Source organism: Rhinatrema bivittatum, unplaced genomic scaffold (assembly GCF_901001135.1).
Source record: "Rhinatrema bivittatum unplaced genomic scaffold, aRhiBiv1.1, whole genome shotgun sequence".
NCBI lineage: Eukaryota > Metazoa > Chordata > Amphibia > Gymnophiona > Rhinatrematidae > Rhinatrema > Rhinatrema bivittatum.
The window spans coordinates 113420-134388 of record NW_021820931.1 but is presented as its reverse complement, the minus strand read 5'-3'; the positions used below and the strand labels follow the sequence as shown (position 1 = coordinate 134388).

The 20969-nt window shown below is 46.6% G+C and overlaps 1 protein-coding gene across 1 annotated transcript in view; it reads left to right on the top strand.

Moving 5' to 3' along the window:
* Nucleotides 1–1583: 1583 nt before the first annotated feature.
* The window catches only part of LOC115082299 (beta-arrestin-1-like), a gene marked incomplete at its 5' end in the record, with an annotated part of 104128 nt that continues 84742 nt past the window's right edge, over nt 1584–20969 (top strand). Inside the window, 5 exon segments of the mRNA XM_029586533.1 lie at nt 1584–1620; nt 1623–1642; nt 2000–2067; nt 10553–10688; nt 13268–13352. Of these exon segments, the coding sequence (XP_029442393.1) occupies nt 1584–1620; nt 1623–1642; nt 2000–2067; nt 10553–10688; nt 13268–13352 (346 nt within the window).

Genomic DNA, 20969 nt, shown 5'->3' with positions numbered 1-20969 from the left:
CCCGGGCCCCCATCACCCTCTCTGTAAAGAATAAAGGATGTCCTCACGTTCCCAACGCCTCAGACGTTGGGAGACCGGCAAACAGGCTACAGAGGGAGAAGGGACCTAACCTGGGCAGCTCGAGGCAGAAGCAGCAATCCTTTGAAAAATAACGCCACGCCACTTTTTGGGGGTCTGCCTACCTTGCTATTTTTCTTCCCCAGGGGTCCATTTAAATTATAAATATTAGATATCAAGAGACATTTAACTGGATAAATTGGCCCACCCTGAGATTTCCCTCCTCTCTCTCTATGACCAGAAGTGCGCACGTGGCCTTTCACTGTGTGCGTGCACTTTTGGCTGGGTTAAAAATAAAAGACGCTCCTGGGGGTGTGTTTAAGTTGCGTGATATTTTAACCCACCCCACCCCCTCCCGGTCCTCTCCCCATCTCTTCTGTCCTGCACAAATAGCAGAGGTAAAACACACGGGTGCTTTTAGCCTGCGCACTTTACACTGGCTAATTTCAGAGAGAAACCACATGGATAGTTTTCCTTTGAAATTTGGCTACAAAGAACGTGCACCAAAAGTACCTGTCGTCTTCGCAACTACGGGGGCTATTTGATCTCACTCCGAGGAGAGAGAGGACTGAACAAGAACCCAGCACCTTGAGGCCCAGGAGCTTTGATAGCAAGAAGGATGAGGTTTCTGTAGAGATGAAAGCACCTAAACTGTCCAGAAAGACCAGTGGCATCCTGTCATAGAAAGTCAAGTAACCATTTGGACCATCAAACATGAACACACTCACACGTTTACAGTCCTTTACCATGCCATCACCTGACCACCACAGATTTTTCTTGGAAGTGAAATACCCGGTCTGCATAAAAACCCTTCAGCATGAGCCACTAGCACAGGAGATTGGCGAAACTCGTCACACCTCCCCCTGGGGAGTGCCAGACCTCTTCCTCCGCCATCGCACGCTTTCTTGCAGTGTCCTGCTTGCATTTTGTATTTGTACTTTATTGATTGCGCATCAACATACGTAATCAGTTTAAAGCCTTACACCGGATATACTGCACCATAAACAAATGCACACAACGAACAGGTCCTGCCTTTCTCCAGGCTCCATTTTGGGGTGCCTTTCTCTCTTATGACAAATCGAAACTAGCACTCATTGTTCCATGAACCCAAAAGCTAGGTCCCAACAAGAGAGGTTTCAATAGAGTCTTAAACATTTTCTACACTCCGTCGCACTTAAACTGCTGCCGCCGGCAACGTGTTCCAGCTGGTAGGTGCAGGACGCCCATTCTCTTCCGACCGATAGCCGTGAGGCCCTGACTGATGGAATATCAAGCTACGCGACAAGAAATGTTATCCCATGCTACTCTAGTTAGGGGCCACGTTCCTTCCTTTTCAGCGCTGGACACGCTCACCTGGGAGGGCCTGCGGCAATCGCCTTTTTTTTTGTAATTAAAGCATCCCCCCTTTTCTCTGGCCCATTCAAAGACAACTTTTTATCCCAGCTCTCGCTCACCCCGCTGCCACCGTGTGCGAAACAATGGCAACCGAAAAGGCTAAACCTGCTCCACACTCCTTTGTCTCGCAGATTCCCCCCAACCTGCCCTGTTCGGTCACGCTGCAGCCGGACCTGAAGACACTGGAAAGGTAAGGTCTACGAGTAATCCCTGCCTTCCTGCAGTTGGCCTTAAATTCAGGAATTAATGAGCTTGGCCGACAATGCAAAATGTAGCCAGGACCACGGGCCTGTATCCTCTAAATTCCTTTAATGCATGAAGAACAGGATAAAAGATATGCACAGATGTGAAGTTCTTGGAGGCTGAAGACAGGTTTTTCTGGGTGCAAAGGGGCATGATCAGCTCACGGTGGGGCGGGCAGGCTGAACTGGGCGGTTTTGCTTTCTGCTCACCTTGCAGAACCAGCACAGAGATGATGTTGTAATATTTACCTGTCTCCTGGCCTCAGTGTTGTAATATTTATCAGGTCTCTCGCTGTTACTTTCAGGCCTGTGGCGTAGACTACGAAGTGAAAGCTTTCTGTGCAGAAAACCTGGAAGAGAAAATTCACAAAAGGTAAGGGGGGGGGGGGGGCAGCTGAGGCTGAGCTCCTTCCATGGGCAAACCAAATTCGGGGGCAGCACGTGCTTCGGGTTGCTTGTGGGGGGATTACTCTTAACAAGGGTATGGGGGGTCAGAGGCACAGGGGAAAATGGGGGGTGAGAGTGCACATGGGACCCCTGAAAGCAATAATGGCTGAGAACCAAAACCTTTTGGTGTGAATTTGAAAAATGGCGCGCGGTGCGCTCGTTCGACATCCCATGCCCAGGGACATGGCTAATTTATAACCTACGTGCGTATATGTGGCGCATTATAGAACAGCCTGGCACGTGCACACCAGTGCACCCAGTTTTAAGTGGGACGCGTGCCTGTGCGTACAAAAGTCGTTTTATGCTGTAAGTGGGGCTGTTTTAAAAGGGATGCGGGCTAATGCTATTGCCTGTCTTACCAGTTCCTCCCCAGTTTGCCCAGACCCTTGACACCCCTCCGAAATGGATTGTTAGGTTTTTTGGGGGGTTTTCTTACTTAGACGCCAACCATAGCAGAAGTAAGGTTACGCGGCAGGGGACCCCCAGCGCACGTCAGATCGCGTGAGTATTTACGCCCGGATTTCTACTTCGATTCTTGAAACGCCCATGTCCTGCCCCCGTTTGAAAAGATGTGTGCAATGTAGCACTTAACCTGCGTATCCGGGCAGCTTTTAAAATCCGCTCGGAGCGCACGAGCCCGACTTATTCATTCATCCCCTAATTCATGCGCGCGTCGGGCTTTTAAAATTCACCTTTTTAGGCATCGACATGGTTCGGGTCGGACCCGAAGATTATTCCAGTCTGTTCTCTGCGATACGAGCATCTCACCATGGCGTTTGCCACCTGTCATTGGCGGTGTTAGGATTGCTCATTGGTCAGAAATAAAATGGGAAATTTTAACAAAAAGTTTTTCATCTTCTTTCAATGTGTTTTGTAAAACGAAAGCAGACATTTAAAGAAAGATATTGGATGTGCTGCCAGCGGTCACCCCCAGCACGGTAAAAACCCCACTGCTGCCAAAAACGGGCCGCCTACCTCAAGCCCCCTGCTCCACTCCCGAGCCCCCCACTCCGTCTGTCCCTTCTAGAGCCCTCCCCCCCCTCCATGCCACGTCTTACTCGATTGGAGCACCTTCCATGGGAAGGAGCGACGTCTGGTCACTCCTGGGCTGCCTGTCCTGGTTTTCAGAATGACCGGCAGCTGACCCAAAGCTGGGAAGGTGGTGGGCAGGAGTAGAGAGGGGACTGGGGGAATTGAGCAGGTACATAGGGTTCGATAGTCAAAAGAATTACATGATTAAAATAAGCTTTTAAGTGTCTAAACCTAACTGGTTAAACTTGGAGTCTGACTACCATTTGCGTGCACAAAATGTCTGTGTGCAAAGATTTAGCTGAACAAATGAGGGTCACGCCCTTGGCCTGCCAAGCAGCTAAATTTATCCAGCTAAGTGCGGACACACAGAAAGCTGGCCTGAGTCTGACCACGCGTGGGCTTTTTCTTGCTTTTTAAAAGAGGAGCTCTGATTGCTTTCGTGGCAGACAGCTCTCTGGGGCTCCTTTCTGTGATGAAAGCGGGTGGGGGAAGGACGAAAGGAACGGGCAGCCAGGGGCACTCTCTGTCCCCAAAAAAAAGAAAAAAAAATAGCCAATTTTATCAGCTTGGGAAGGCAGTGTATTGTGATTTTCTGTTTTGCCCTCACGTTCCCCGTTATATCTAGCGGCACAACGGCAGTATACAAAAAAAAAAAAAACCCCACACACACCTGCCGCTTGTTTCAGCTCCCTCGCCGTACCCTGCTCTGCTCTCCGACTCCTGTTTCGCCGCTGCCACGCTAGTTCTGAAACAGTGAAGGAATCGGCACTTAGCTTGCGTCCCCCTTCCGCAGCGCCGCGTGGGAAGACGGCGTCCTGCCCTGCTCTCGCGGCCCCGCCCCAGTCAGCGGCGGCAAAGACGCATTTCTGCCGAGGAAGGAGGGGCGGGTGCCATGCTGTGGAGAGAGAGAGAGAGCATGCATAACACTCTCTCCTGCTTCCCCCCCCCCAAACCTCTTCCTAGCGGGAGCGGGGGGGATGGGAAGAGGGTCGGACAACCGCCAAGGCAGGAAACACGCGATGCAATGCGCCGCATGGCGCTAGCTATGACGTCAGTAGCAAGGTCAGTCTTATAACCGGAAAATGGCGAGGTCCATATTCAAAAGCATTTAACAGGGTAACTCGGACGTTATCTGGCTAAATGAAGATTTGGGCGCTTATCCGGCTAACTTCTAGCCGGCTAATAAGTTAGGAGCTTTCCAAGGGTGTAACTGGCCATTGAGTCAGCCTGCTGAGTTATCCGGCTAACTCTGGTCGGCCCACAGATAAACCTATCCAGCTAACTTTAAGATACCTGCAGATATTCAGCAGAGCGGCTGCGCAGCTGAATATATAGGCTAAGTCGGGCAGATAAGTTTATCCAGCTAATTAAACAAGCTGCACAGCAGCTGAATATGGACCTCTCAATTTTAACCAAAAATCAGAAACTCTACATATAATATAAAGAATGCCTTTGGAAATGTTATGGGGGATGTGGGTGGGTGGGTATGTGTGGGTGGGTGTATGGGAGTATGGGTATGTGTATTTTTGTTTATGGTTGTATGTGGGTATGTGTGCATGAGGGGGGTGAGTATGCATATGGTGTGTGTGTGGGAGTGTGGGTATGTGTATGGTTGTGTGTGTGTATGTGGTTGTAAGTGTGGATATGTGTATTTTTGTGTATGTTTGCGTATGGTTTGTGTGTAGGTATGTGGGGTGGCTGGGGGTGAGTATGCATATCGTGTGGGTGTGTATGTGTATGGTTGTGCGTGTGTGTGTGTGGTTAGGGGTGTGTGTGTGTGTGGGAGTGTGGGTATGTGTATTTTGTTTATGGTTGTATGTGTGTGTGGGGGGTGTGTGTGTGGGAGTGTGGGTATGTGCATGGTTTTGTGGGGGGGGTGTAAGTTTGGGTATGTGTATTTTGTGTATGGTTGTATGTGTGTGTGTGTGTGGGGTATGCATATGGTGTGAGTGTGTGGGTATGTGTATGGTTTTGTGTGTGTAAGTTTGGGTATGTGTATTTTGTGTATGGTTGTTGTGTGTGGAGGGGTATACATATGGGGGGTGTGTGTGTGGGAGTTTGGGTATGTGCATGGGTTTTTGTGGGGGGGTGTATGTAAGTTTGGGTATGTGTATTTTTGTGTATGGTTGTATGTGTGTGTGTGGGGGGGGTATGCATATGGTGTGTGTGTGTGTGAGTGTGTGGGTATGTGTATGGTTTTGTGTGTGTAAGTTTGGGTATGTGTATTTTTGTGTATGGTTGTGTGTGTGGAGGGGTATACATATGGGGGGTGTGTGTGTGGGAGTGTGGGTATGTGTATGGTTTTGTGTGTGTGTGTAAGTGTGGGTATGTGTATGGCTTTGTGTAGGTATGTGGGTATGTGTGTGTGAGTGTGCTACATTTCTGGAGCTTTCAGAATCTCTCATTTAGGGCCGACATTCTTTTAGCCTCTCATTAACTTCAGTTGCCCGTCTGTCACGCATTCAGAAACCACTTTCAGGTGGAGCTGTCCAAGTGCTGAGCAGCTGCTTCATTTGTGAGAGAGGAAGTGTCTGCTCCTGCCTCTGGGTGCCAAGCGATTCTTCAGACGGCCTCTGTCTCTGGCCAGTTTAATAAACTGAAAACTGAAATAACTTTTTAGAAAAAGGTTTGGGCTTCGTGATCCCGGGGCAGGGCCAGATTTACACATTTCTACACCCTAGGCCAAAGCACAGTTCTGCGCCCCTCCCCCTCAAAAGTTGATTTATAATTTTCAGTTTAATGTGTAATCCCTGCCAGTTCTTCAAAACGTATTTAAACTTGCGATGAATGAACCCAGAAGCAAAATAAAACACCAAAACCAGTAAAAACCTTTTTTCAGCCCGCGGGACCCGCATCGCCCCGCAGAAGTTCTTCTGTCCGACCCGACCCGACCTGTGCTGAAATATTTTGAACCCAGCCCGCAGGTTCGGGTCGGGCCAGCCCGCAAAATGCAGACGTCTGCCTATATAACCCACACGAGGTACGACGATTACTTCTTTGGTTAGTTCAAATTATTCGCCCAGATGGCGTATTCGATACAAAAAAACAGCGAATAAAATTGACATAAAATGCAGAAGATTTACATCGATTCTCATCTGACATTACAGAATTTTATTGAAATGTTTTTGCATTTTGTGTCAGACGTACATTACCCCACATTAAATGATGCTGCATTAACAAGCCATGAGTTGTGTATGTTTCATGTTTTGTAATAAAAATCGCAGCCCCCTTATAATTTGGCGAACACCCCTGTCAGCTTTTTCTGCTTACAGCTTTCAGCCCTGAGTTAACAAAACAGTCTATAAAAGTAGTAACGATATATTTTACGCACCTATTATCAGTAGATATGTAGAAGACGAGCGATGTGAGCGTAATGAATCGCTTGGGATCACTATTGTAACGCCAGATCTGGAATTTTCCTTTAACACGCGGTTTACGCCGAGTGCGCGAGAGAGAAATAGCAAATGCTTTTTTGCCCGTGACTGAGCGAGACAGCGCAAACCGTAGAGTTGGGCAACGTAAATGTCCCGCTCAATTTATTTAAAGTCTATGGATGTAAATTTTAAAAACAGCATTTTATATGGCCTTTTCGAAATAATACTGAAAAATGTGTAAATGTTTGATTGTTATTTCTGCTGTATATACGCCCCCCCTGACTGCTGCGCCCTAGGCCATGGCCTAGGTTGGCCCTTATGGGAAATCCCACCCTGCCCAGGGGAGGGTGAAATCGGGGTGACCACTCTGGTCCCCCCTTGCATGGGAAGCTCGTGAGCTTCAGGTCCTCTCTCCTTCCCTCCTGCGGGCAGCGCTTCTCGCCCGCGTCCGAACAGCGCAGGGAAGTCAGCAGAGGGAGAGGCGGAGGCAGCTGGGGCCAGGGAGATCACAGGAGGATCGGTTGATGGAGGAAGCAGAATGGGCACAAATCACGCCCTCGTTTTAAGATCTTAGTTTCCAGTTTGGATCCTGGGCAATAGTTGCACTTACATTTTGTCTGTTAAGTTATGTCGCGTTTGTTTAATGTTTTATTATGTACGAATGTACTGTACATCGCTCGGGGCTTGCGCGTGAGCAATTTAAGAAATTTTAATAAACACAAGTTTCTGTGTCAGAGCCTGACCCCGGCTCACCTTTGCAAGCCAGTAATTGGCTTTATCCCTGGTAAGCGGGAATGTAAACCGGCGATTCTAAACAACAAGAGAGCCACAAACGTTTTGGATGTGTGCAGAATAAAATGCTTTTGAAACAAGTAAGTAATAAATACGATTAGAGCTGAGGGTCTCAGAGCAGATATGCACATACACGCCCTCAGGCCCCAGAGTAACCAGCTCCTGCTGTTCAGGCTGGGCGTGATGCATTTCTTGGTCATGCATGCTCGGCTTGACTAGCTTGTAAGCCCCTTGCAGCTGGACTCTCTCCTACAGTACGTGGAGCTGTACCTTGCTGCATACGTCCAGTTGCACTTTACAAATGCTAAATCAGTAGCAATGGCACATTGATACCGGGATGTTACTTGATGTACGTCAGAAATCATTGGCCCTCACACACACAGTACAGCAAAGGTAAAGATCGAAAGCGTTCATAATTTCCACTTGAAATCCAAGGTGAAAGCTATACCTCTCTGCTATTTTTTTTTTTTTTAATTTCACCATACCCATTTCAAGACACGCTCCCACATTTCTAACGATTCCCAACGATTGGGAGAAAGGATCCTAGAGACCTGGCTGGGCCGAGTTAATGCACGCCAACGTTCCCATTAGTATTGCGAAAGAATCTGTGGTTATACAGTCCTGTTTGGGGGAGTTTAATCGTTCTGAGAGAGGTCACCTTGCATTGACATTAGCAAACCTGCCACCTGGCCTTACTTTAGCTCTCCTGGCACATTATTTCCCCTTCTGTGCAAGTGCAGATTAAACGGCTCTGTTTTCTCCCACCAGGTGACACCCTTAAAGCTGCAGGGTATATTTTGGGAAGCTAATGCATAAAGTTGGCCTGTATACCATTCCAGCTCGTGTCTCCATGGAAAAGTGGCCATCTTGTGGACACTAGAAATAAAAAGCCTGAACAGAGATACAGCCTTATGGTAGACGCCTGTCATCACATTAGTAACAATAATAAGATATTTAAAATGGTTATTATTTATTTGGCAAATCGCTAGCCATCAATCAAGCTCACATGGTGTGCCCACAATAGTCTAAACAATATCCCCTCAGATCTTAGGCTGGAACCCTGCCTCTCAATTTTAAGAAAAAACTCAAGACATGGCTTTTCCGCCAAGCCTTCTCAGATCCCCCTGATGCACACTAGACAACCGTACAACCTCATGAACAAGGGTTTTATGTATTACCTCTAAGGACTTAATTAACTACTACTGATTCATCTACTGTTTATACTCTTCATTTATAGCCTCCCTAGGCCTTATTCTTCCAGCGGTCCTCTCTTCCAAGTTTACTATCCTTGTTGAATGTAACTTTGCTCTTCCTGTTCAAACGATTTTTTGTTACAGTTCCCCTATTCGATGTAAACCGATCTGATATGGTCTTCAACCATGAAGGTCGGTATAGAAAAGTGTTAAATAAATAAATAAATAAAAATAAACCTCTAAGAACACCAAAATAAATTGTTGCTTTTCAATGAATTTTTCGTGAAGCAGCACACGTATTAGCGAAACATGGCTGTGTCGGCTTTTCTTTTTTGAGAGATAAGTACTGTTTTAAAGGACTTTTTTGCCAATGCATTTGTGATTATACAAGGTTGTCTGCTTAGAAAAGAAGAGAAAATACATTAAGAAGTATACTTTGTTGTGGTCTGTTGATGGCATGGAGAGATTTTTGCTGAGTGAATAATTTGAAGGTTTTTTTTTTCAAGTGATGGCAGCTTAAATGGCTGAGCACCACAAAGAATTTGATATTTTCAATCTTGTGGGGGTGCTGTCTAAGGTTTTCCCTTTCACATTGTTTAAGGAGAAGTATTAGAACTTTAAATATATTATAAGTTAAAAGAATAGAAAAAGAAAAAAGAATAACAATTTAGAAAAGTTAATTAAAAAGCAACAATTTATTCTGGTGTTCTTAGAGGTTTATTTTATTTATTTGGTGCCATCAGTGCAAATAGTGATATGCAAAGCAAGTCAAGTAGCTCAAATGTCCTTGCAACAAGGACTTCACAATTTCTTTGTACGCAACGAGGTTAAGTGACTCTTTCAAGGTCAAAACATGGGTGATAAACTAGGGTGTCCAGGATCATGGCCCTAAGTGTCACACCTCTCCCTGGCTCCAGGCTAGGTTATACTCAAACAACCCCTGTCCTCAAGCAGTTACCTAAGGGATCCTATCAAACTGAAGTTATTCACGGGGTGTGGAACCTATTTTCCAGGTCCTATACCTGACTTTGATCACAATCACAAACCCCTTTGTACCTATTTTGGACATTGTGAAGGCGGTCGATAACTAAAGTTGCACAAGATCTGCAAGTGTTATTAAGAAGCAAATGCCAGTGTGAACCTGTTCTCTGATGAAGCCAGCCAATATTCTCCCACTGACTCTCTAGGGTTCTCCTAATCAAATCCCCTGACACGCTACTTAAAGCAGTATCTCTAAAAGCCACCAAGCTGTGATGATTTTATCTGGGCCGTCCTCCGAGATGCTCTCTTCATGTACTTAACCTTGTACCTACTTTGGGGGAGCCTCAGAGATTGACGGGTGTGGTCTGGTGAGGTGGAAGTGAGAAGGCAGTAATGCATGGAAAATACATGGGGATGTGTCTCTTTTTATCTTGGATAGAACTTTTCATTTGTATGCTTGTAAATCTGTAAATCTGCAAGGATTTAGAAAATTGCTTGAACTGAAAGAGCCTGAAGAACTGTCTCTTGGGAAGGATACTGAGGCACTTCATCCAGACAACTTCCTACCTTGTCAATACTCTTAAGAAGTCTTAGTGATTTTTTTTTTTTAACAGCATGATCTCAGCAATATTGTACTGTGGAGTGACGGTGCTCCATCCTATACCGGGGGAGGAATCAAGTGAGACTGACAAAAGCAATCAGGGCATCCTTGACGGAAGAGTTTGACTTTGACATGGCGTTTTTCCTTTGCAGTTTGGAGTCTCATTTTTACTTTAACATCCCAAATCGTGGGAGTATGTCTAGATTTGGATACGCTGGAACAGAAGCATCAGATTTTTGTGCCAGCTTTGCTTTGGTGGGTTTTTTTTCCCCCCCCATCAACGGGATACTGTGTCTTTACTGATAAACCTAGAGTGATTTGTGCAGTAGAGCAGAAGTTTCATGCGTCTCCCTGCTGAATTTTTTGACTTCCAAAACATAAAATGTAATGAACCCTGGCCACATGCACATTTTGTTTTTCCCCTTAACGTCTCTGCAGGAACTCGGTGCGCCTCGTGATCCGTAAGGTACAGTATGCTCCAGAGAGACCAGGCCCGCAGCCCATGGCCGAGACAACCAGACAGTTCCTGATGTCCGACAAACCGCTGCATCTGGAAGCGTCCCTGGACAAAGAGGTACTTTCTGAGCTGGTTTTAAGGAGGAAGAGGTGAAGCTTGTAGGAATTATGCAGAAACAGAGAATACAACAGCAGCTAAGGCCCATCCAGTCTGTCCTGGTGCAGTGCCACAGACCCCAGTTCATTTCATTTATTTATTTAATCAGAAAACGCATAGACCGCCCTGCCTGCCTCTCCAGGCTGTCCAAAGCGGTGTAGGATGATGCGTCAAAATACGTATTACAAAATAAGCATAGGTAGGGTAATTTTCAGCAGACTGCGTAAGGCTAAAATTTGGGTGTAGGAAGTACAAGCAGAGCTTAGCCTGAAATTTGAAAGCGTACATGTGCGCAGATCTCCACTTTGAAAACTTAACGGGCAAGCACAGAGCCCAGCATGGTACACCTGCTCATCAGCAGCTGTAAACGTGCACGTGTAGATTTACTTTGGTGGATGAACAGTATGACTGGAAACGGCTCCCCCGCCCCATTTCTGACCCTCCAGAACTCCTCTTTTTAGTGCACATAAAAGTATCTGTGAAATCACTTCTGTACTTAGCACAACCATCCCCTCACCCCCCCCGGCAATTTCCAAAAGCCCTTTCCTGCGCATAAAACTGTGTTTCATGCACGTAAATTCTTTTGAAGTTCAGACCCTAAAAATACAGGGCTGGATTTTAATACCTACGTGCGGGCGTAGATTTCTGTGCGCAACCTGGCGCGCACAGATCTACGGCCGATTTTAGAACATGCGCGCGCAGCCCCGTGCATGTTATAAATCCGGGGCCGGCGCACGCAAGGGGGTGCGCACTTGTGCGCGCCGAGCCCTAGGAGAGCCCTGATGGCTTTTCCTGTTCCCTCCGAGGCCAAATCGGAGCGGCCTCAGAGGGAACTTTCCTTCCGTCCCTCCCCCCACCTTCCCCTCCCTTCCCCTCCCTAACCCGCCCTACCTAAAACCTGCCCCTAACCTTTGTTCTATAAGTTGCGCCTGCCGGCCAAGTGCCGGCACACGATCCCCCAGCACGGCCGCTGTGCCAGAGGCCTCGGTCCTGCCCCCGCCCCACCCTGCCCCTTTCACAAAGCCCCGGGACATAGGCGCGTCCCGGGGCCTATACAAAATAGGCTCGGCGCGCGTAGGGCTTTTAAAATCTGCGCCACAATGAATAGTAAAACAGAGAGGTCAATGTTCAGTAAGCTGGCCAGCAGCTACATTATCTGGCGAAAGTTACCTGGATAACTAGACAAGTATTCAGCGGGACGAATCTCTCGGTGAATATGCTTGTCTAAAGTTAACCCGATTAGAAAGCCAGTGAAGTGAATAAATGCATATTAACTGCCAGTACATCTCTCTGCTATACTGGCATTTAATACTGAAGCCAGCGCGAGAAGGGCAAAATCTCTCCTTCTCCCGCTGGCTTTTGCGGGTTGGAGAGTGGGGGAGGGAGTTTGGAATGGGGATGAGGGTGAAAATGGGGGGGAGGGATACCTGCCCACTACGTTAAGATTTCATGGGGAGATAGGATCAGGAATGCAAGTCTCGCTGAGTTGTATACCAGGTCAGCTTATTTTTGAGATAGGAAGGTCCACTTCTCCTATAATGCCTGGAGCACCACAGTAAAGGTCTTACATGCAAAAAAATAAAGCAAAATACAGAGGTGGAATAGAGAAGGGGACGTTGAGGTCAACCTGTCACTATACTGGACCATTCGAAGCCTGCGCCTTGGTTTCTCAGGGAGGCCGATGCACAGGCCATTACCATAGTCCAGGTGCAGTGTCACCAAGGCATGGACCTCCTGTCTTATAAGATTTCAGATCCCACAAAGGCCGCTGTCTCAGCAAAGCAGCCACGAATTACCTGGCAACCTGCAGCTCTAAATGAAGGGTGGATTTAAAGATAATCCAAAGAGATTTCAGAGGCGAAAAGAGATAAACTTATCAGAATCCAGATTAAGAGACCGAATCATTATTCCCAATACTAGGGACTACTTTGTAAAACATATTTAATGGGTTTCCCCCTCATGTTTTCAAAACTAGAAATCCTCAGTTGTTTAAGGCCTTCTTGGATTCTGTAACTGTTTGTGCCTCTAAGGCCATTCCAGGAATAGGTTGGAAACAACCATAAGAAACCAAGGTAGTCTGTAATGTGCCTTTTCCCTTTGTAAGGAACACTGATGACAAGATTCTTAACCATATAAACAAAGTCCGCTTTCCGCTGAACAAGGGCTGATTTAACCTTCTTTGGTCTTTTGTGTAATGGAAGAGCTTTGTGATACCACCAAATAGTGAAAAACAAATGTTGGGTGGCATCTATACTCAACAGTCTTCAAGGGAAATTGACTAGGGTCTTTGATGGCACAGTAGGTAGGAGGAACTGGGCAGACTTGGTGGGCCATAATGTCCTTACCTACTGACAACTACGATGACATTATGTTACTATGAGGTTGTAAAAGAGGCGGTCAGTGAAATGAAATTCCCATCTGTGCTGTTATAATTTAACTTATCATACCATGTGAGAACATGTGCCTGGATTTTGTTTGGCAAGTCAGGAAACAGGGTTTCGGGTTGCCACCTTTAAATGCTGATGTTCTGGTCCCTGCAGATTTATTATCATGGGGAGCCCATCAACGTCAACGTTCATGTCACAAACAACACAAACAAGACAGTGAAGAAGATAAAAATTTCAGGTAAGGTCTGTCTGCTTCCACAAACAGAAGGTGGGTGTAAAGGGTGTGGACCCTTGCTGCTGTGGTAAGATTGACGCAGCCTTTGGGGCAAGCTCCGTAGGCCCTCACCGACAGCTGGCAGAGGTTCTCTGTCAGGAGACTGGTCTAGGGCTTCACCTTTACCAGCCCCTTTCCCCCCAGGTTGAGCCCTTGGATTCCGGGGGCAGCAGGACTTAGGCGAGAGTTTCTCAGAGAATGGCATAGACAAAGATCTACAGCCAGGCAAGAGCCTGAGACATGCAGCAAGCAAGGGAGGTCAGTGTCATGGCAAGGGATCAGAGGCATGCGGCAATCACGAATAGTCACGAGTCCAGGCAATGAGGCAGGCAGCAAACAGGCATAGTCAGTATCTAGGCAAGGGGTCAAAACAGTGGTCAGTCCGAAGAGGAGACAAGGACAAGACAGGAGGGACTGACACAGCAGGATGGGCAGGGAGGCAAGAGGAGCTGGATATGAGAAGGTAGGTCAGGCTAGAGAGATGAAGCAAGGCTGAGCTGGACAAGGCAAGGTGGGCTGGATAGACGGCAAGGCTGGGCTGGATGAGGCAAAGCAGGCTGGAGAGAAGAGGCAAGGATGGGCTGGAAAAGACAAGGCAGGCTGGAGAGAAGAGGTAAGGCTGAGCTGGACAAGACAAGGCAGGCTGGAGAGATGAGGCAGGAACTAGCAAAACGTACTACACACAGTAGGAACACCTGTTGCTGAGGTGTCGGTAGGCAGCTCCAGGAAGCCTCTTATAGGAGGGAGCCATGATGTCAAAAAAGGCGACGTGGGGACCTTTCCTGCCTCGGTCCCTTTAAAAGTCTTAGAGCGTCAAACACATGCACATAAGGAAATCCCATGCAGGAGAAGAATGGTGACATCTGTTAGTTGGTGGTGTTCCCGCCGTGGGAGTGTCCAGAGATCTGGGATTAGCTGAGGGTTGACAGCGGCATCTCTTCCATAAGGATGGGTGCGGCGGCGTCAGCGACTGGCTGGGGTGAGTGCTGTGGCTCTCGAGGCCTCCTTATGAGCTGCGAACCCTAACAATGGGCATGGGATGTGGCTCCTGGCATTTACTTTTTTTTTTTTTTTATTTATAGTTTAAGCATGTAAATACATACAGCTGCAAACAAGTTAAGCATTTAAATACATACAGCTGCAAGCAAGTCACATCTTACATGGATTGTATGTACTACAAAAGAATTTGCCAATATACATGTAATTTAACAGCAAAATAAAATAAAATGCTTGGTATTTCCGATTTTTATACCTTTCTTAATCCCAAGTCCCTCCCCTCCCCCCCCCCCTTCCTATCCCTGTTAACCTTGGAATAGACATAAACAGAGCTAAACACAACTAAATGGCAAAAAGAGTGGATATACATGGATAATGCCGCCGGTTTACTATTCATGGAGGCAATAGGTAATAATGCCCCTGAAAAGAGACAATTAGGAGTACAATTACGGAGACAGCTTCTACAGATTTTGAGCATCTAGTACTCGAGACCTCTAATAGCTTATGGCGCCTTAATCGCCTGTTCCTGCCGCCAGGTGTCAAAGCAGGACCATTGGAGTTGGTGCTTCTTAAGAGTTTTCCGTCTGATAGCCGTTAAATGATTGAGGTACCAGACTTTTGTCAAGCGTTGGTGTACCCGGGCTCGCAACGGCACCTCCTTCTGCCGCCAGAGCACTGCCATCTCAGCCCTGCCCGCTCGGGCAATCTGTTGCATCAAATAAGTGTTCTGATCACAAAGCTCAGTGGGGTATATGTTCAAGAGATACATTTTTGGCTGCAAAGGAACTGTCACCTTCAAAATCTCATAGATGAGACCGCTAATCATAGCCCAGTATCCCCGAATGTGACCACATTCCCACCAAATATGCAGGAAGGTGCCCCTAACCCCACATCCTCTCCAACACTGGTCAGACACAGCTGGGTAGAATTTATGCATTTTCACTGGAGTCAAGTCCCATCGATACAACGTTTTATAGTTTTGTTCTATGATTAACGCTGATACTGACCCTTTCTTAGCTGCAGTATAGCAATCTGACCACTCTTGCTGCATTGGTTTGGCGCCCAGGTCTTTCTCCCATTGCACTATGTGGGATGGTGGGGAATCCAGATCCTTATTGAGCAGGGTATAAAGCCTAGAAAGTGCTTTCTTAATTTTATCTGCATGATCACAATAGCCCTCGAACAGAGATTTGCCCTTAAGTAGATCCAATTTGATCGCCTTCTGGGTCATATAATGTCTAAGCTGGATATAAAAATACTGATCTGACACTGGAATATGGAACTCTTCAGAGAGCTCCGAGAACTCCTTGATTCTTCCCCGACCCCACATCTGTTCAAGGGTTGTACATCCATAAGACTCCCATCTCATGGCTATGTTCCTGGAATTGCCCAGGGGAAAAGCTTTATTATAGAAGATGGGCAATTTGTGGTACACAACTCTATCTCCCACTATCTCTTTCCTCCAGGTATCCCACATGTATAGAGTTTGAGCAATAGAGGGAGCCATATTAGGCGGCACGATCCGTGTGCGAGGGGTTACCCAAACTAGTATTTTTGGAGGAATACCTTCCATAATGTCCCTTTCAAGTTGCACCCAACGCTTATGATGTCCCACCGCATGCCAATCAATAATGTACCGTAATTGGGCGGTTGCGTAGTAATATTGCAGGCAAGGCACCCCCAACCCCCCCTTATCTCTATGTAATTGCAGGACCCTGCGGCTAACCCGAGGAGGCCATCTCTTCCACAGGAAACCATACAAATGCTGCTGCCATAGGCGAAGGTCTGCTGCCGGTACTGGGATTGGTAAAGTTTGAAATAGGTAGTTTAGCCGAGGTAAAACATTCATTTTAACTGTCGATATCCTGCCCCACCAAGATAGTTCTAACCTTTCCCACTTCTGAAGATCATCTTTGATGTTGTGCCACGTAGGCTCATAATTTAAAGAGTAAAGGTCCCCAAGATCAGCTCCTATCCGAACACCCAAATATTTGAGAGATTTCTTAACCAATTTAAATGGATAATGTTGTTGGATCTCAATCACCGCTTTAGGGCTAAGAGAGATGTTAAGTATCTCTGATTTATCCATATTTAATTTATACCCCGAAACCCCACTGAATTGGTTCAGGACTCTAACCAGATGTGGAAGCGAGTCTGAAGGATTGACCACTGTAAAGAGGACATCATCTGCGAATAGTGAAAGTTTGTATTCCTGATCGCCCAATCGGATCCCCTGTATCTCCCCCAGGTGTCTAATGGTCGCAGCCAATGGCTCTAAATAGAGGGCGAACAAAAGTGGGGAAAGCGGGCATCTCTGCCTGGTTCCTCTTTCAATCGGGAATGACTTCGAATATCCCCCATTGACCTTTATACAAGTGTTAGGATATGAATATAATTTCCGAATTCAGGTTAAAAAGTTACCACCCATACCCACCTTTTGCAGAACAGAAAAGAGATAGTCCCAGTGAACTAGGTCAAATGCTTTTTCTGCATCAACCGTAAATAATAGCAAAGGGTGGTGCTTGGAGCGTGCATACCATATCAGATCAGTGACCCTCCGCACATTATCTCCTGCTAGTCTACCAGGGACAAACCCCGTTTGATCAGGATGAATTATGGAAGGGGCGATGTGACCTAGCCGTGTGGCCAAACTTTTGGCTAGTAACTTCAAATCTAGATTGATTAACGATATGGGTCTATACGAAGGGACTTGAACATCGGGAGGTGAGGGGGAATTGTGAAATGAATGAGTATGAGGGAACCGATCGGGAGACCACGCCCCCCCCCCCGACGTCACGCAGAGCTCCGTCGACCGTTGAAATGTGCCTCACCATCAGATGCCACGCACCGAAGGGGCGCAACAAAGGGGCTTCCCCCTTTGTGCACCCCTTCGTGCATCCCATAGTGCATGCGCCAATTTTTCTCTTCAATCGGTTGTCTCTGTTTAATATGCTCCCTGTTTACCATTTTACCAATTGTTAAAACATTGTAATCTGAACTTTGTAAACCGTTGTGATGGCTTTCCGAATGACGGTATATAAAACTCAGCAAATAAATAAATAAATAGTATCTCGTCCCGGTTTAGCTAAAATATGATCCCCGCTCTATTGGCATCTTTAGCGATTTCCCCATCCAATAACAGATTATTGAAAGCCGCTGTCAGTAGTGGGGTGACAATGGCACGCAATGATTTATAGAAACTGGCTGTGAATCCATCAATTCCCGGTGATTTTCCCATTTTTAAGCCTACAATTGCCTTAGCCACCTCCTCCTCTAAGATGGATTTATTTAAATACTGTTGCTGATCTGGTCTGCCGTCGGCAAGGATATGCTCTCCAGATACAAGTCGATATCTCCCTGCAAAATCTCCTTCTGTAGGGAGTAAAGTTGTTGATAAAACTGAATAAATCTCTGTCGTATTTGGTCAGTATCTGAGAGCATCTCTCTCGACTCTGATTTAATTTTTAGAATTTGATTCTGGGTTGCCCTTACTTTCAACCTGCGGGCTAGAAGCCTCCCGGCTTTGTTGCCCCCCTCAAAAAATTCTTGTTTGGCCCTATCCATCTGATAAGCGGTTTCTCCTATTGAGAGAGTTCTCAACTCTTCACGCAATGTGTCCAACTGTTTGGCGAGGTCCTTACCCCCCTCTCTTTTATGTCGGATTTCTATTCTGCCTAGTTGCTCCATAATTTCGGTTTGCCTACTGTTTCTTAGTTTCTGTACATAGGATGCTCTTGCTATTAATTTGCCTATTGCTACCGCTTTGAAGCAATCCCATATCGTGTTAGCTGAGACTGCACCATTATCATTTTCCGTTATAAATGTCTCCATTTCCCTTTTAAGTTGCGCACAGTACTCCGTATCTGTAAGAAGGCTATCATTGAGACGCCAGAATCTGTCACCCGCCTGGATACCTTGTTTGTGAAGTGTGATAGTTATGGCCGCATGATCCGACCATGTGATAGGGCAAATCTCTGTACATCGAGTCTTATTCGTCAGATCCCTATCCACAAGGAAGTAATCTATTCGGGAGTAGGACTTGTGCATCTTTGAATAGAAAGTATAGTTACGCTCTGCAGGGTGGTGGAGTCTCCACACATCTAATAAATTCCAGTCACGCATTAGGATTTTTAACCCTTTCCTGTGCCTGCGGGAGTGACTTCCTCCACCGAGGTGGAGGAAGTCACTCCCGCAGGCACTCCTGGAGGTGGAGGATATCAAGAAAGGGATATCTGGTCAAGTTAAAGTCCCCGCCAATGATCAGTGAACCCTCAACCCACTGGTTCAGAATCTTGGAAAGCTTCTCAAAAAAGGGCCCCTGTCCCGTGTTGGGAGCATAGACATTTACTACTGTAAAAATATTTTTCCCTAATTTAAACTTGACCACAATATACCTGCCCTCAGTATCCCGCACTATAGATCCAATGTCTACTGCAAGCTCTTTGGAGAATAATATCCCCATTCCCCCATACTTGTGGCCCACGGTCGCTGCTGCATAGAATTGGGACGGGAAGTGTTGAGAGATCATTAGTTTTTCATATTTCTTTCGGAGATGAGTCTCCTGACACAAAAGAATGTGGACCTTCTCTCTGACAGCATCCTGTAACAACTGTTTCCTCTTATAGAAGGAGTTCAGCCCCTTTACATTCCATGACATTAAACGAACTTCACCCATCTTGAATAAGGTCTCCTCTCTCCTCCACCAGCCCAACTCGCTCTAAATCTCCCACCTGCACTATTCTCCTCAGAATAATTTGAGCATTCTTAGACGCTCCATTCTCCAATGTGTAACTATTAGCTAATCCGCTAGTTATCCCGTAACCACTCTGCCTTCTAGATCCCCCCCTCCTACCCCCGGCCCCGTCCCTCCCTCCCTCCCCCTCTTCCAATACAACTCTCCCTCACAGGGAGGACTAACGCCACACATAAACTGACTAGCTCCCAAAGCAACTCGTCGCCCCCCCCCCCCCCCCAGCTTATGTATGATAGAAAACATTCTAACTTATGCAAAAAGTTAACCATAAACAATATTCAGCAGTATGCTTCTTGAACAGACACATACGGAATATAGATTTTGAAACCATCAAAACCACCCAAATAAATTACCCATCCTTGGGGTGCTGTCATCTCCGGTCCTCCCATTCGAACAGGATAATGATTGAGAGACCACAGTAAGTATCCATCGGTCTCACGGCACGTTGTCTCTTCGAGCTCTTTGATCGCCGGATTGTCTGCGGAGTCGCTTGCCTCCATATTGGACCCTCTGCCATTTCTGCGTAGCTCCCGCCGGTCTTCCCGCCTCATTGGGATTGTCGGATCCTGTATATGATTTCATGAGACCAACCTGTGGCAGGTTGTGTAGGGCATGCAGTGGGACAGCGTGGTCTGTGACCAGCCCACGGCGGGCTGTGTAGGGCGCGCTGAAGTGAGGTGCCCATGGAAACTGAACTCTTACCTGAACCAGAGTCTTCGTCCATGTTCCTAGTCTCCAGAGCCTTCATCCATGTCCCTCATTTCCAGGGCCTTCATCCATGTTCCTTGTTTCCAGAATCTTTGTCCATGTTCCTCGTATCCAGAGCCTTTGTTCATGTTCCTTGTCGCCAGAGCTTTCATCCAAGTGCCAAGACTTTGTCCAAATGCCAAGCCTTCAACATTTTCGTCCATATTCTTTGTCATGCCATGTCTTGTTCTCAAACTTCGTCTGTCCTGATGCACTCGCCATTTCAAGCGGTGGGTCCAAAAGGGCTATTGAGTGGCCGGAGAGCTACCCCAGTGACCAGCATTGCGTTGTTGGGTCTCACTCTGTGCATGCAGGTTCAGCGGAAGCCTGAGAGCTATGTTCCAAGTCCAAGCTATGTTCCAAGCTCAAGCTACTTTCCAAGTCCAGCCCGTGCCTGGATACTCTCACTTCCAACCGTGTCTACCTTGGAGCCTCACCCTGAGGTTGTGCCGGATTCCAAGGGCTCACTCTCTCTCAAGCAAGTGATCGCACCATGTGCTTGCAACAATTTCAGAGCTTAACTATTCGCTGAGTGAAAAAGAATTTTCTTCAATTTGTTTTAAATAAGCTACTTGCTAACTTCATGGAGTGCCCCCTAGTCCTTCTATTATCTGAGAGAGTAAAAAAGCGATTTACATTAAACTGTTCAAGTCCTTTCATGAATTTGTAGACCTCTATCATATCCCCATCTCTTCTCCAAACTAAACAGCCCTAACTTCCTTAGCCTTTCCTCATAGGGCAGCCGCTCCATGCCCCTTATTTTGGTCGCCCTTCTCTGCACTTTCTCCAGTGCAACTATATCTTTTTTGAGATGTGTCGACCAGAATTGCACACACTACTCACGATGCAGTCTCACCATGGAGCGATACTGAGGCATTATGTCATCCATCATTTTATTTGCCATTCCCTTCCTAATAATTCCTAATATTCTGTTTGCTTTTTTGATCGCCACAGCACACTGAGCTGATGATTTCAATGTATTATCCACTTTGATGCCTAGATCTCTTTCTTAGGTGGTAACTCCTATGATAGAACCTAACATTGTGTAATTACAGTAAGGGTTATTTTTCTCTATATGCATCACT